Raw genomic sequence first — 15496 nt, 5'->3', positions numbered from 1 at the left:
GTTGATTTGTGTGGTTGTTTTTTGAATGAGAAAATATATAGAGGTCTGGATGAATTTTCCAAAAAAAGCCCAACGCTGCTGTATTTGAATGTATTGAACACCATTAGTAATTTACAAGTGATAGATAGATAGTTTGGTAGATGAGAAAATTCAAATGGCACAGATGGTGCCAAAATGAGCCCAAATGCCACAGAAACAAAAGTGTATTTTAGACAATAGTGTTCTTCCAACTGTGTGGCAGTGGTTCAGAGAAAGCCCTTCCCTGCTTCAATGTGGCGATGACCCTTTGCACAAGGCCAACACATGTTTTCTTGAGCATGGTGTGGAAGAAGTTGATCGAGAGCTCTGACCTCAACTCCAACACATTTGGGATGAAATGGACCGGCCACTATGAGTCAGACCTCATCGCTCAACATCAGTGATGGACTTCACTAATGTTTTTGTGCAGCGGCGGACTGGCATTTTCAGTTTGACAGCCACCCTAAAGGGCACTTTGTCGCAGTTTCTTCATTTAAGGGCACCCGGGCACTGCATCACTTTTTCTCCACTAGAAGGGCACTCAAGACAGAACTGTATTACGTTTTCTCAAGTGGAAGGGCACCCTAGAGCAGTGATTCTTAACCATGGGGCCGTGAGCACTACCTGGTGGGCTGCAAAAACATTCAGTTTTGCACCTGTGTGCCGCGAGGGCCGCGGGACCGCATAGGTTATCAATTGAAGACACCAGAGATATTACTATTATCCATGAGACGCTCAGTTACAATATAGCTTCCCACCACTTGGTGGCGGTAATGCGTCAGTCGGTTGTTTAACAAGCTCCAATAAGCAGAAGAAGACACTCAGCTAGCCGCTAACCTGTAGCGAAAGTTATGGAGAAGTATTTAAAATAGTGCTGGGCAAGTTAACGCGTTATTAATGCATTAATTAATTAACGCCGACAATTACACAAGAACCGGGCAGCGAGCGGTGAACAGCTGTTTGTGTGGCGTCTCTTCCTGCCGCCCCCCTTGTCTCGTTACAGGATCAAACGTGACAATATCAAAACACATATTGTCGTGTTTTTAAATAAACATATAAGCACGTGAGAATTTAGATTTTTTTAAGTTGTTTTGTTTAGAATATGTATAATAAACATAATTTAGTTATCCGACTGAGAATTTAACAAACATAAAAACATGACTTAGGTTTGCAGTTTTCAAGGTCTATATTTCAAATTGCATCTGTTACACACATGAAAATAAAGTTGTGAACACCGGCTGAATATCTATGATCAGAATCATAACTGTATTTTAACTGCTACTGTGATGAATTTAAATTTAGAAAGTATTCCTAGTATGTTTAATAACATTCCTAGTGGTGGATATATTATGTCAATGTTTATAAGTTTTAAGCCAAAGGTATTATTATCTAAAATGTCATAACATGTTTAATTGTAGAAGTGTTAAACCATAAAAGCATAACCATTGAATATATTAAACTAAAGGTATAGTGTTGAGCCATGAGGGAGAGACAGGGACCTTTTGAGATAGGCTTTTCAGATTCGTATGCGACCATATTGAGATAAGTTTGAAGAGGCCGACTTCAGGAATGTGAAAAGGTGTGAGCCAGCGGGGGAAGGGTACCTGCTGGCCAAAGGAAGATGTCCACAGGACAATGGGCCATAGGCCAAGGGGAAGCGTATTGGATTTCAGCCAATCACAAAGCTGATATTGGACTTTTAACTTTCAGGCGGGGACTTTAAAGTATAAGACATTGTTACCGAGGATTTCTCTTCAGTTCTCGTCGCTGGCCATCTTGCAGAAAATCAGGCAGCTGGCCTGTTGGATGGGGGCGCGTTAACTCTGATCCGCGGAACATATTCTATCGATAGTGTACTTCAGTTTGTAATTGTATAGCTTCTGTTTGTTATTAAATATCTTTTGATTTGATTTTAACTTGGACCAGCTGATTTTTGGTCCTGCTCTGCTGACAAAAGATGCAGCAGTAGGAGACATGCAGCCTTCCTTTGTCTAAGAGAGACCCTTTTTTTTTTAACACAAGGGAATACTGCTGTTAAAAAGAACCTGATTTGTTTAAAGTGTGCAAACCAAATGTTATTGCACTTTTGGTCATATATAAAAGTGCGGAATACAATACTTTTTAATTAATTATTGAATTTTGCGAATAACAATGCGTTTAATCGCAGAAAATCATGCGATTAATTGCGATTAAAAAATGTAAGCGTTGCCCAGCACTAATTTAAAACAAAAAAAATGAAGACGAAAGTGGTGCCAAACCCCCCGAAAAGTCTAAATTTACAATCCTGACTTCGTTAAGTACGGCTTTGTGAACGGAGGTAACGAGGCAGAGCCGAGAGCCCAGTGTGTGGACTGTTGTGACTGTTGTTATTGTTCATTTGTCACTGAAATGAAGAACAACTTCTGGTTCTGCCATGCAAAAATGAAGACTGCTGAAGCATATAGATTATAAGGCTATATTTTCATTTGCACTTTATTTAAATTCTATTTACAGTTTATTTAATTTTAAACTTATTATTTTAAATGTATATATTTTATTACCACATATTATTTATTTACCAACTTTCCATTTTTTTCTCAGTTTTTTTGAGAGTCCCTCCTTTTTTTCTGTAGTAAAATCAAATTATTAGTTATTTTTGAATCGGGCCACTTTGTACTTGAAAAGTTGGGCCCCGAGGTCAAAAAGGTTAAGAACCAGTGCCCTAGAGGGCATTTTATCATGCTTTATCTAGTCCACCAATGCTCTTGTGTCTGAGAGTACAGACACAAGAGCAAGGGGGGGGGGGGTGAAAGTGGGCTTATCAAACCTGCAGTAGAAGACACTCAGGTCGTCAGCCAGTTGGTGATTGTCCTCAGTGGGGGGGTGGTCTCCTGTATTGGTGAGTGCTTCCAGGCCTCTCCAAACTGACGAGGGGTCGTTTGCGGAAAACTTTTTTCCAGCTTCTCAGTGTAGCCTCTCTTTGCTAACCTGATCTCCCTCGTCAATGTGTTTCTGGCCTGGTTGTACAGGATCCTGTCCCCACCTCTGTAGGCCTCCTCCTCAGCCCGACGAAGCTGCCTGAGTCTAGCAGTGAACCTTTCCATTTTTTTCTCAGTTTTTTTGAGAGTCCCTCCTTTTTTTCTGTAGTAAAATCTAATTATTAGTTATTTTTGAATTGGGGCCACTTTGTACTTGAAAAGTTGGGCCCCGAGGTCAAAAAGGTTAAGAACCCCTGCCCGAGAGGGCATTTTATTATGCTTTATCTAGTCCACCAATGCTCTTGTGTTTGAGAGTACATCCACACTACTCCGTTTTCGTTTGGAAACGCATATGTTTTGCTACGGTTACACTGAGCGTCCACACTACGCCGGCGTTTTCGAGCACCGTAAACGGAGGAGTTTAGAAACAATCCCGAAGCCGGATAACTTTGAAAACTCCGGGTAGCGTATTCGTGTGGACGGACGGAAACGCATAAGTTTGGAAACGATGACGTAGACACCCGCGATCGACTACCAGGTTAATTTAACGCAGACAACTGATTACAGGCATTGCTGACCTTGTTGTCTTTACTAGCAGCTGTTGTCCAGTTAAAGTCTGCATGTCTGCGGAGGAAACAGCTGGTATTGTAGCGATCAGTGTGCGGCGTGAGAAAGAGAGAGAGAGAGAGAGAGAGAGAGACCCGCAGCGCTGTAACTAACGTTAAAAAATAAAACGTATTAAACTTTCCGCGAACTGTATCTGTTTGAGTTTATAGAGGAAGATTTGAGAGAAGATCTTAAGTATCAAACATGTACTTACGATCATTAAAGACTACTTTATTACTCTGGTTGCTTGGTTACAAAATACGACAATCTACTTCCTGTTTACATCGGCGCATGCCCAGTGTACGTGAAGAGTCACGTGATATTCGTTTCCAGGCGTGTAGTATGGACGGAGATCATTTCGGAAACGATGGCTGAAACGCTGTGTGGACGGAGATCGTTTTCGTTTGAAAACTCCGTTTCCAAACGAAAACGTAGTAGTATGGATGTAGCCTGAATCAGAGCAGATTCCTGCAGACAGGCTTCAAAATCTGGTGCAAAGTCTGACACCTGAAGAGCAGGGACTGTTGTTGCAGCTTGTTGAAGCCCATTGTCTTGGAATTAAATGTTAGATGACGTGTGTTATGTTTGGGCGACTTCATATAGTTCCAGTGATCGGTTGAAGATCTGTGTGAAGATGGGGGCCAGCTGGTCAGCACAGACTTTCAGGCAGGAGGGTGATGCACTGTCTGGGCTATGGAAGAGCCGACTCGCATCCTCTTCACAGATCCTCAGTGCCGGTGGGGGGTCGGTTGGGAGAGGTGAGAAGGAGGCAGGGGGTGTAGGTGGTTGTTTCATGATAGGGCAGTTGGGGGGGGGGGGGGGGTGACAGTGGGCTTATCAAACCTGCAGTAGAAGACACTCAGGTCGTCAGCCAGTTGGTGATTGTCCTCAGTGGGGGGGTGGTCTCCTGTATTGGTGAGTGCTTCCAGGCCTCTCCAAACTGACGAGGGGTCGTTTGCGGAAAACTTTTTTCCAGCTTCTCAGTGTAGCCTCTCTTTGCTAACCTGATCTCCCTCGTCAATGTGTTTCTGGCCTGGTTGTACAGGATCCTGTCCCCACCTCTGTAGGCCTCCTCCTCAGCCCGACGAAGCTGCCTGAGTCTAGCAGTGAACCAGGGTTTATTGTTGTTGAATGTGCAGAAGGTTTTTGTCGGCACACACATTTCTCACAAAAACTGATGTACGATGTTACAGTGTCAGTGAGCTCATAATGGTGTATTATCTTCATGAATTTTTCACATGAATGTACAAACATTTTTCTTACCACCTTGTTCCTGTTGTAAGCAGAGTCTGAGTATTAAGGCATGTGTTTATGTAAATACAGTATGTTGTGCAGGTTTTGTGCTTAAGTAATAAATCAACCTTTATAAAACTGTTTATGAGTACTGTTGTTATTATTAACAACAGTAACGGGGTAACAGTATTCTTGGCCCTGTCTGTATGTGTCTAACCAAGTCTCGCTAATGAGGAAGTCCCGTTCTGATCTCGCGAGGGGTGACTTGTTGCCGGAAGACAACGGTGGAAACGTGAGTGTGAGGGGAATGGTTCTTCCAAACACGCTTACTGCCTTGTCGAAAAAGGCTATTAAATGTTGTTGATGTGTTTTTTGTTTTATTTGTACCAAGAGCAGAACTGTTAGAACTGGAAAATGCATTTCCTGCTGAAAATGCGTTGGAATGCTGAAAGCTGAAATGAATTGCAAAAACATTGCTGAGAATACAGAAATGAGAGACTACCTGTCTGAAAAATGTTGAAGCCCGAAAGCATGAGGGGAATGGTTCTTCCAAACACGCTTGCTGCCTTGTCGAAAAAGGCTATTAAATGTTGTTGATGTGTTTTTTGTTTTATTTGTACCAACAGCAGAACTGTTAGAACTGGAAAATGCATTTCCTGCAGTGTCCTGCTGCACTGCTGAAAACCCTTCTAGTTGAAACGTCTAACTATGGTGTCAGTAGCTGAAAGTATGAGAAAGAAGGCTTTGAAAGTTGAAGAAGTTTAACAGGATTTGAAGATTTTCTTCATAGATATCCCTTTGAAAAAAAAATTGAAAAAAGCTTAAGAATTCAAAAAGTTTAAAGATTACAAATATGAAAAGTCACATCACCCTGGTTAGACCTGAATGACTCCAAGACCTGAATGACTGTATGACAGAGAGAGAGAGAGAGACACACACACACACACACACACACACACACACACACACACACACACACACACACACACACACACACACACACACACACAGAGAGAGAGAGACACACAGAGAGATAGAGTGAGGCTTGTGTCTGTGAGTCTGTGTGTTTATAAACATCAGTAATTAGCTGAATTAAGAACACCTGTGAGCCTGGCAGCCTTTTCATGAGAAAAAGCTGGGAAACACCTGTCAAACAAATGCACTTTATACCAAAACCATGAGTCCAATCAATAAAATAAGTGTACCATGAGAGAGATAAGACTCTGCTGAACGCCTAGATGTGTTTTTTATGTTTGTGGTGTTAAAAATGTGAGCTCTAGCACAATGTACAAAACTAGTCCTGTCTGCCTTCTTTGAGAAATGTGTCATCAATTTTAACATGGAGTCTAATGGAGCAGTCGGTTGGAGTTCATGTCGCTCTGCGGCTCTTTGAGCCAAATATGTAAATCTGTGGGATTCCACAGTCATTTGTCTACGACAAGGACAAGATTAGCTACGTTTCCATCCAAAAAGTATGCATGAAGAGTGAAAATTGAGGAGTCAGTCGCAAAAGACAAATATTTTTTTCACAGGAATCTCAAGCTCCTCTTCACTCTAGCTGTGACATCACGCACTCTAAGCTGCGCAATACACACCCATTATAAAAGCAGAAAAGGGCTGAAAAAACCATGAAAGCAAAATTGCCAAAGTTCAAAAAGTGTAAAAGATATCAAAATGATTATAACATACAATCATTGATCAGGATTTTCTCAACATTTGAAAGTTCAAATGGTGTCTGTAGCTGAAAGTATGAGGAAGTAGAAGGATCTGAAAGTTGAAAAAGTTTAAGAGGATTTGAAGTTTCTCCATAGACATCCCATTCAAAAAATAAGTTGCAAAAATCTTATGCTGAATCAGCATTCCAACAATAAGAAGATAAATTGTCGACATTCTACTATAATATCTTTACCACAAAGTACCACATCTCGACATAACTCCTGGAAGAGTGTGCTGTAGTGGAGCTTTGCTTAAGTTTTATCCAAAAATTTCGAACTACACTTCAGAGGAGACGAATTCCTACACCAAGGCACTTTTTCCTAAAGAAAATGCTGTTCAATGAGTCTGCGGCAGACTGAGTGGAGGTGAGTTGTGCAGACTTGTAAGCAAGCTAGTGTTAGCTTAGCAAATGGTGAGCTAGTTCTTCTCTTGTTTACAGGACATGTAATTAGTCTGCATATCATCATAACATGGCTGAATCCAAGGAGGGGACTCAGGCGGAGGTAATCAATACTCTCATTTCTAACCTATCGTTAGAATTGTAGCAGTTGGCTAAACCGCTGTTCAGTCGTGACGCTAGTTGTGTTTACATTGCATGAGCAGTGTTGCTATATCAGCAACAAGTTAACACGTGGAGTTGTTAAATTCGGAGGTAGTTTGGTTGAGAGAACGCACCGCTGCTCTCATTGGACGAGACCAGGGATGCCGAGGCAGGACTTCCGGTTTCACGGCCGGAAGCGTCTCGTTTACAAAACTACTGAGCGCGCTTGAACGCATCACTTGTTCACCTGACTCCTGTTTGTTTTGTTTGTTCCACATCCTAGACGAGGAAGGAACACTTTTCCTGCAGACGTTTCTCCTCAAGTCGACTTTGTGCCAGCTGTAAGGACGGGAATTCCCTTACTGTGCCGAAGAAATTCTCTGCTACCGAGAGAATCTATTGCGCCGCACGGAGCCGCCTGAGTTCCACCGATAAACTCAGAAGCACCACATCTTCAACCACGAAATCACCTCATAGTAAGGCAAATATAGTCTGGGCAGAGTTAGGTTATTGTGTCTATTATCTTGTTTAAGTTACTTTCCTTCTTATAACGTGGTGTATGCTCAACAATCGCCGAGATTAATGTTGTGTAGACGTTACTGTGTATTTCATACTACTGAAATCGTGTTGAGATGGTTCACCGCTAGCAGAGGCGGAAGTTGTTTCTCATCAGTTCAGAAACGGCTGTGCGAATCAAAGAGTCACCGGCTTCGTTTCTGTAGACGAGAGGGCAATCTTCCGTACTCCACCGCGGCGGGATGATCTCATTTTGTTTTGGAGGATTTGTTTTGTGTTGTTTGCTTTCTCTCTTCTTTTACTAACCCACACGTACATATAGCGTAAAGCTAATGTAGCTCCGGGGTTGCGCTAACTGCTGCAAACACGTGTAGATAACGAGATATCTATTGTCTACCGCCATCTTAGAGTCTAGCGCCATCTTGTGGTCTCGTGAGAGACGCCGCCAGGTTTTAGATTAGTTGTTAACTCAAACACGCTCCTTCTCGTTCCCAACATAAGCCTACTTTTTAACTTTTTATTTTCCTTCTAAATTTGATGTCTTAGGATCTTTCTTTTTTTTAATTACTTTTGTATTTCCTTTTATACATAATAATAATTTATATCGCCTTTTCAGAAAGTGTTGTTCAGTGATTTACATTAAAGTGAAGAAACATGACGACAATAAATAAAAACAGGCATATTCAAACTAATGCAAACGCTGCACAATCAAGTGAAGAACAAAAGAGGCGGCAGCAAATATCAAATATTCAAGAAGAATGTGTAAAAACGTATAGCTCAAAGAAAGGGAGGCATAGGAACAATAAAACATGGGCAAAGTGACAGTTAAAGGATATGCTGAATAAATATGTTTTCAATTGGCATTTAAAGATGTCCACAGAGCTTGTAGCTCTTATTGTTGCAGCATCTATATATTTAATGTGCATTGTCGGGGGGAGTCAAAGGGTGAAGACTTGTAATTAATGAGTGTGAATACACTCTAATAAAGTGTACATAATGTAAATTGTGTATTGTCTTACACAGGTAACAGAGGGGACAGACGGAGAGTCCATGGAAGCTGTTTCAGCGCCGGGAGCATCAGTGGATGTTGGAGACATGGAGCGTGTTTGCAAAGCTTCTTCGACACCCTCTGAGCACAGAGAGAAGGATTACCCTGTAGCTGCTGAAGAAGAAGTGGAAAGTGGTGAGCCAGGGAGCACCTCGGAGTCTGAAAAAGAAGAGAGAGTTGGGTTAGGGTTAGTGGGTTAGTTCAATCACAAAGGTTTTGTGTTGCAGAGAAACATTTTCAACCAGCGAGAGTTAATTGGCGCGAAGCAAACGTGTTGTTCTTGTAGGAAAAGAGGAACACAACACAACGTTGACATTTGAAACGTAGAATAACATTGCTGGCTTCGTCTCTGTGAAGTTAAACAAAGCACCATCCTGTAAGCGCCACCATTCATCTCTGTATTTCAAATGTTCCCTCACAGCCTCAGTGACGGAGAACAGTAACTCTGTGGAGGAGGAAGCTGACATGGCTTTAGACTCGGTGCGGTCCAGCTCCTCTACGCCGTCTGAAGCCACGGCCAGCACAGGTGAGGGACCTCGGACGTCCCACTTGCACTATTTTAGATGATCAGTTTCCTAAAGGAAATCTCTTAAGATAAGAGCCAGATTTTGGCTAGTGCACATATCATTATTAAATACTGAGGTCTTAACTGCTGAAGTTTATAGTGTTTGAAGTTTCTGATGCATCTTAATGCTTCCTCATGTCCATCAATTAAAAGTAAATGTTTTTAAACACTCAGGTTACAGTTAGATTTTTTTTTTTAATTATTGTCCAATCACACACAACGTACATCTTTCATTTTTATGTCACTGTTGCAACGATGATTATTTTCTGCATGCTTTTTCTTCATTATTTACTTTGCACACTTCTTCGCAGTCAACCAGTTCACATGTTGCTTATTTTCCCGTAGGAAGGGACAGCTCATCACCAGCGACCATGATGAACGGGATGAAAGTAGTTAAACTGTCAATTCCAGGATTAGAATTAAGTGTAAGTAGGACAACCTGTATAGAGTGAGAAGTCAAACGGGTACAGAGAAATTTGTTGTTTGGGGTGATACCATGGATTTTGAAATCTACTTATAAATCTAGAAAGTTAACACAACAACAACATTTCTTTCCTGTTATGAACAAAGATAATAACAAAAAAAATATAAAAAGCGCATTTTATGCCATTTAACCAACTTTCCCTCGTGATGCGACTACAGCAGAGAGGTTCATTAAATAAAACTCTTTCAACCAAAACAATAATCCAACCAACACTCTAGCCCTATATTTTTAATTTCCATTCAACTATATGGATTTATATTTGACTCCAGGTGCCAACTCTAAAAGATACACTGTAAACTGACTTGAAAGAAACTCGATAGCCGAGCAACATTACGACTACAAACGACCCATAATGCAACTCTTTTTTTATTTATTCTAAATTTAGATCCCCATTAGGGTCATAAAAGTAGTTTGTTTTCCAGAGGTCCACACGTAAACCATTTATGGACACGGTGCCAACAAATGACCAGTGCTCATTTGACTCTTCAAGCCCGAGCGCCCCTCTTTTTGGGGTCTGTGGAGAAGTTTAGCATATACTGTCGGAAAAAATGCACTTATCACAAACGAATATAATGATGTTGCACATCAAATTAAACAGCAGAACCTGTGCTACAAGAATATGTAAGCCGTTTTGTACATGCTCCAAACACAACTCAAACGCCAACTAAATGAATTACCCAGTCAACCCACTCGCCACATTTCTGGCTCTACCGCTGTGGTACTTTATGCAATACACACACAGACGATATCTCAAAAGAAAGCAGGCACTCCACAGATTCCGGGCATATACAGAGATATGGCTGTTCGTATTTATAAGCAGCCTGCGGGATGAAAATGGCCATTGCGCACTGGGACACATAACGCACAGCATCAGCTTGTTTTAGCGTTGCGTGTGTAACTTTTATTTTATTCACTACTTTGTTTGAATTTATTTTGAGAAAGGTGGAGGATGAATCATTCGTTTGTCCGAATGATTCATCGTCAGATGAAGAGGATTTGGTGTATCCCGATAATACACAGGACAACAGTGACTCGGATTACTGTCTTCCATCATCGGAAAGGTATGGATTGTCTTATAAATGTTATATTTATCGATTTATTGGTGTTGAATTTTCTATCTGTCATGCATATATTTATTTTTCTTCTTTTTAACAGTGATGAGGATTACAATGATGAGGATTACCAGCCACCCCTTGCCAGTGTCCGAAGACCTTCAAGTGCCCCTAAGCCAACACATCGAAAAGCTGCTCAACAATCGGCTCCAGGACTTTCACACCGTCGGCCAGGCCCAGCAGCAACTCCCCCAACCACTCCGCGGAAGACAGGACGCTCCTCTCTGGGAACTTCTCCAGCTACCAAGCGTGGAAAAAGTAGGTTGGCATCTACAGAGAGTGAGGAGGAAGACAGGTGGCATGACAGAGAGGAGGAGTGCATCAAACCTGACCCTCTGAGGTTCACGCCGGCCAGGATCCCAGGCCCCACATTTGACACCACCTCAGCATGGTCTCCCATCAGCCTCTTCCAGCTTTTTTTTTCCACAACTGTTGTCCGAGAAATCATTAAAAACACAAATGCCAACGCTGTTAAAAGAAAGCAAGCTGGGGTGAAATTCAAGTGGGAAGTGCTCACGATGAAGGACTTTTACATATTCCTCTCCGTCATCGTGTTCACTGGCCTTGTGACAGTACACCAGAGGTCAGATTACTGGAGGAAGAAATGGCCGTACACCTTCCAGTTCCCCAGTCGCCACATGACACGGGATCGCTTTGAGGCCATTTTGTGGTCACTTCACCTCAGTGACCCAAAAGAGGACGAGGAAAACGACAAAAAAAAGAACACTGCTGAGTATGACCGACTGTTCAAGATAAAGCCCCTCTACACACAGATGGTGAACGCCTGCAAAGCCCATTTCCAGCCGCATCAGAATCTGTCCATTGATGAGCGGATGGTTGCAAGCAAAGCCCGCATCAGCTTTAAGCAGTACATGAAGGACAAGCCCATAAAGTGGGGTTACAAACTGTTTGTGCTGGCTGATTCATCGATTGGCTATACATGGAATTTCTTTGTCTACTCAGGCAAAGGTGAGTCCACCACAGGCCGCGGTCTGAGTTACTCATCAGTGATGGACCTTATGCCTTTTCGTCTCCTCGGTAGCGGCTACATGTTGTACACTGACAATTACTACACAAGCCCTGCACTCTACAACGATCTGTCCAAAAAGAACATTGGCTGTTGTGGGACCATCAGAACAAATCAACTTGGCTTCCTTAAGACCCAGACCAACGCCCTGCCCAAAAAGGCTGAGAGGGGGGACATGCGTTGGATCAAGAGTGGCAAACTCCTCTTCGTGAAGTGGATGGACTCGAGAGAGGTAACGATGTGTTCCACAGTGCATCAGGCCTACAGTGGACAGATGGTGACGAGAAAGGTGAAGGAGGCTGGGGTGTGGGATACCAAGTCCATACCAGTTCCAGACAGCATCGTGGACTACAATCGTAGCATGGGTGGTGTGGATTTGTCCGATGCACTGATCGGATTCTACACTGTCCACCACAAGACAATGAAGTGGTACAAGACTTTTTTTTACCACTTTATGGACATCGCTATTGTGAACAGTTTTCTTTTGCACAAGGAGCTGTTCAAGTTGAGGCAGGACCCCACCCAGACAAAGCCCTACACCCACAAGACCTTCAGGGAGCAGTTGGCCAAGGAGATGCTGGAGTTTGGTGGAGGCTCAGCAGACACTGAGCTGTCCAAACCCCCCTCCACCACTTGCATGCCCATGTTTCTCGAACACGATTGCAGGAAGTATTGCAAGAGGTGCAGCGATGCTGGAATGTCGAGGGTGAAGACAATGACTTATTGCAGGAAGTGTACGGTTCCTCTCTGCCTCACTTCCAAAAAGAACTGCTTCCAGCTGTGGCACGATGGGAAATAACTTGATGGATGGACCCCACCCAGACAAAGCCCATCACCTTCAAGACCTAAATAATGTAAATAGTTTATTGGTTTTACTTGTGTTTTTACAGTTTGTATTGTTTACAGTTTGCTAAAATTAAATCAGTTCCATTTGGATTCAACATTCAGTTGATTTGTGTGGTTGTTTTTTGAATGAGAAAATATATAGAGGTCTGGATGAATTTTCCAAAAAAAGCCCAACGCTGCTGTATTTGAATGTATTGAACACCATTAGTAATTTACAAGTGATAGATAGATAGTTTGGTAGATGAGAAAATTCAAATGGCACAGATGGTGCCAAAATGAGCCCAAATGCCACAGAAACAAAAGTGTATTTTAGACAATAGTGTTCTTCCAACTGTGTGGCAGTGGTTCAGAGAAAGCCCTTCCCTGCTTCAATGTGGCGATGACCCTTTGCACAAAGCCAACACATGTTTTCTTGAGCATGGTGTGGAAGAAGTTGATCGAGAGCTCTGACCTCAACTCCAACACATTTGGGATGAAATGGACCGGCCACTATGAGTCAGACCTCATCGCTCAACATCAGTGATGGACTTCACTAATGTTTTTGTGCAGCGGCGGACTGGCATTTTCAGTTTGACAGCCACCCTAAAGGGCACTTTGTCGCAGTTTCTTCATTTAAGGGCACCGCATCACTTTTTCTCCACTAGAAGGGCACTCAAGACAGAACTGTATTACGTTTTCTCAAGTGGAAGGGCACCCTAGAGCAGTGATTCTTAACCATGGGGCCGTGAGCACTACCTGGTGGGCTGCAAAAACATTCAGTTTTGCACCTGTGTGCCGCGAGGGCCGCGGGACCGCATAGGTTATCAATTGAAGACACCAGAGATATTACTATTATCCATGAGACGCTCAGTTACAATATAGCTTCCCACCACTTGGTGGCGGTAATGCGTCAGTCGGTTGTTTAACAAGCTCCAATAAGCAGAAGAAGACACTCAGCTAGCCGCTAACCTGTAGCGAAAGTTATGGAGAAGTATTTAAAATAGTGCTGGGCAAGTTAACGCGTTATTAATGCATTAATTAATTAACGCCGACAATTACACAAGAACCGGGCAGCGAGCGGTGAACAGCTGTTTGTGTGGCGTCTCTTCCTGCCGCCCCCCTTGTCTCGTTACAGGATCAAACGTGACAATATCAAAACACGTATTGTCGTGTTTTTAAATAAACATATAAGCACGTGAGAATTTAGATTTTTTTAAGTTGTTTTGTTTAGAATATGTATAATAAACATATAATTTAGTTATCCTACTGAGAATTTAACAAACATAAAAACATGACTTAGGTTTGCAGTTTTCAAGGTGTATGTTTCAAATTGCATCTGTTACACACATGAAAATAAAGTTGTGAACACCGGCTGAATATCTATGATCAGAATCATAACTGTATTTGAACTGCTACTGTGAAGAATTTAAATTTAGAAAGTATTCCTAGTATGTTTAATAACATTCCTAGTGGTGGATATATTATGTCAATGTTTATAAGTTTTAAGCCAAAGGTATTATTATCTAAAATGTCATAACATGTTTAATTGTAGAAGTGTTAAACCATAAAAGCATAACCATTGAATATATTAAACTAAAGGTATAGTGTTGAGCCATGAGGGAGAGACAGGGACCTTTTGAGATAGGCTTTTCAGATTCGTATGCGACCATATTGAGATAAGTTTGAAGAGGCCGACTTCAGGAATGTGAAAAGGTGTGAGCCAGCGGGGGAAGGGTACCTGCTGGCCAAAGGAAGATGTCCACAGGACAATGGGCCATAGGCCAAGGGGAAGCGTATTGGATTTCAGCCAATCACAAAGCTGATATTGGACTTTTAACTTTCAGGCGGGGACTTTAAAGTATAAGACATTCTTACCGAGGATTTCTCTTTGTAATTGTATAGCTTCTGTTTGTTATTAAATATCTTTTGATTTGATTTTAACTTGGACCAGCTGATTTTTGGCCCTGCTCTGCTGACAAAAGATGCAGCAGTAGGAGACATGCAGCCTTCCTTTGTCTAAGAGAGACCCTTTTTTTTAACACAAGGGAATACTGCTGTTAAAAAGAACCTGATTTGTTTAAAGTGTGCAAACCAAATGTTATTGCACTTTTGGTCATATATAAAAGTGCGGAATACAATACTTTTTAATTAGGGCCCGAGCACCGACGTAGTCGGAGCGGAGGACCTATTGTTATTCTAATGTTTTTTATTATTATTATTATTATTATTATTAGGGCCCGAGCACCGACGTAGTCGGAGCGGAGGACCTATTGTTATTCTAATGTTTTTTATTATTATTATTATTATTATTGTTCTTCTTCTTCTTATTATTGTTAGGGCCCGAGCACCGACGTAGTCGGAGCGGAAGACCTATTGTTATTCTAATGTTTTTTATTATTATTATTATTATTATTATTAGGGCCCGAGCACCGACGTAGTCGGAGCGGAGGACCTATTGTTATTCTAATGTTTTTTATTATTATTATTATTATTATTATTATTATTATCGTACCAGTTTCATCGCAAAAAGGAGGTGCTTGGGATACTGGGAATCTTTTGAAATTTGGCACAAAATTCAATCGTGGTGAAAATTCCAGTATTATTGGGGTGTCCAGCTGCGGCATGACATTTTGGCTCGATAGCGCCCCCTACAGAGTAGCCCCAACTTTGGGTTTCACCTAGCTGTATGAAATTTGGTAGGTATGTGGAACGTGATGGGACGTACAAAAAAGTCAAAAGGAGGTATATCCTAAACCAAACAGGAAGTCGGCCATTTTGAATTTTATGACGTTTTTGGACCGTTTCAAGGCGCCGTACTTTAACGAACTCCTCCTAGAGATTAAACCCG

General features: G+C 41.9%; 1 protein-coding gene across 2 annotated transcripts; it reads left to right on the top strand.

The window, feature by feature from the left end:
• Window positions 1-8637: 8637 nt before the first annotated feature.
• Window positions 8638-12770, top strand: LOC137872589 (piggyBac transposable element-derived protein 4-like). Of its 2 annotated transcripts, none has more exons than XM_068710890.1 (5): window positions 8638-8770; window positions 9057-9161; window positions 9546-9625; window positions 10627-10745; window positions 10840-12770. In XM_068710890.1, the coding sequence occupies exons 1-5, from the start codon at window positions 8638-8640 to the stop codon at window positions 12620-12622; spliced, it is 2220 nt and encodes a 739-aa protein (XP_068566991.1). In that variant the 3' UTR covers window positions 12623-12770. The 2 variants fall into 2 exon arrangements, with proteins under 2 accessions (XP_068566991.1, XP_068566992.1); XM_068710891.1 differs by having other exon boundaries at window positions 8733-8822.
• Window positions 12771-15496: the final 2726 nt, after the last annotated feature.

Source organism: Cebidichthys violaceus, unplaced genomic scaffold (assembly GCF_023349555.1).
Source record: "Cebidichthys violaceus isolate CVI_PGR_0920_01 unplaced genomic scaffold, fCebVio1.0.p SCAF_16, whole genome shotgun sequence".
Taxonomy (NCBI): Eukaryota; Metazoa; Chordata; class Actinopteri; order Perciformes; family Stichaeidae; genus Cebidichthys; species Cebidichthys violaceus.
Note: the sequence above shows the minus strand (reverse complement) of the source record. Positions and strands in the feature narration are given on the sequence as shown.

What these genes read in the sequence shown, in the direction of transcription:
- LOC137872589 (XM_068710890.1), top strand. Translation starts at nt 8,638, where the DNA reads ATGGAAGCTGTTTCAGCGCCGGGAGCATCAGTGGATGTTGGAGACATG. An exon ending in TGAAGCCACGGCCAGCACAG is followed by an intron (nt 9,162 to 9,545) that starts GTGAGGGACCTC and finishes ATTTTCCCGTAG; the next exon opens with GAAGGGACAGCTCATCACCA. An exon ending in TGTCTTCCATCATCGGAAAG is followed by an intron (nt 10,746 to 10,839) that starts GTATGGATTGTC and finishes TCTTTTTAACAG; the next exon opens with TGATGAGGATTACAATGATG.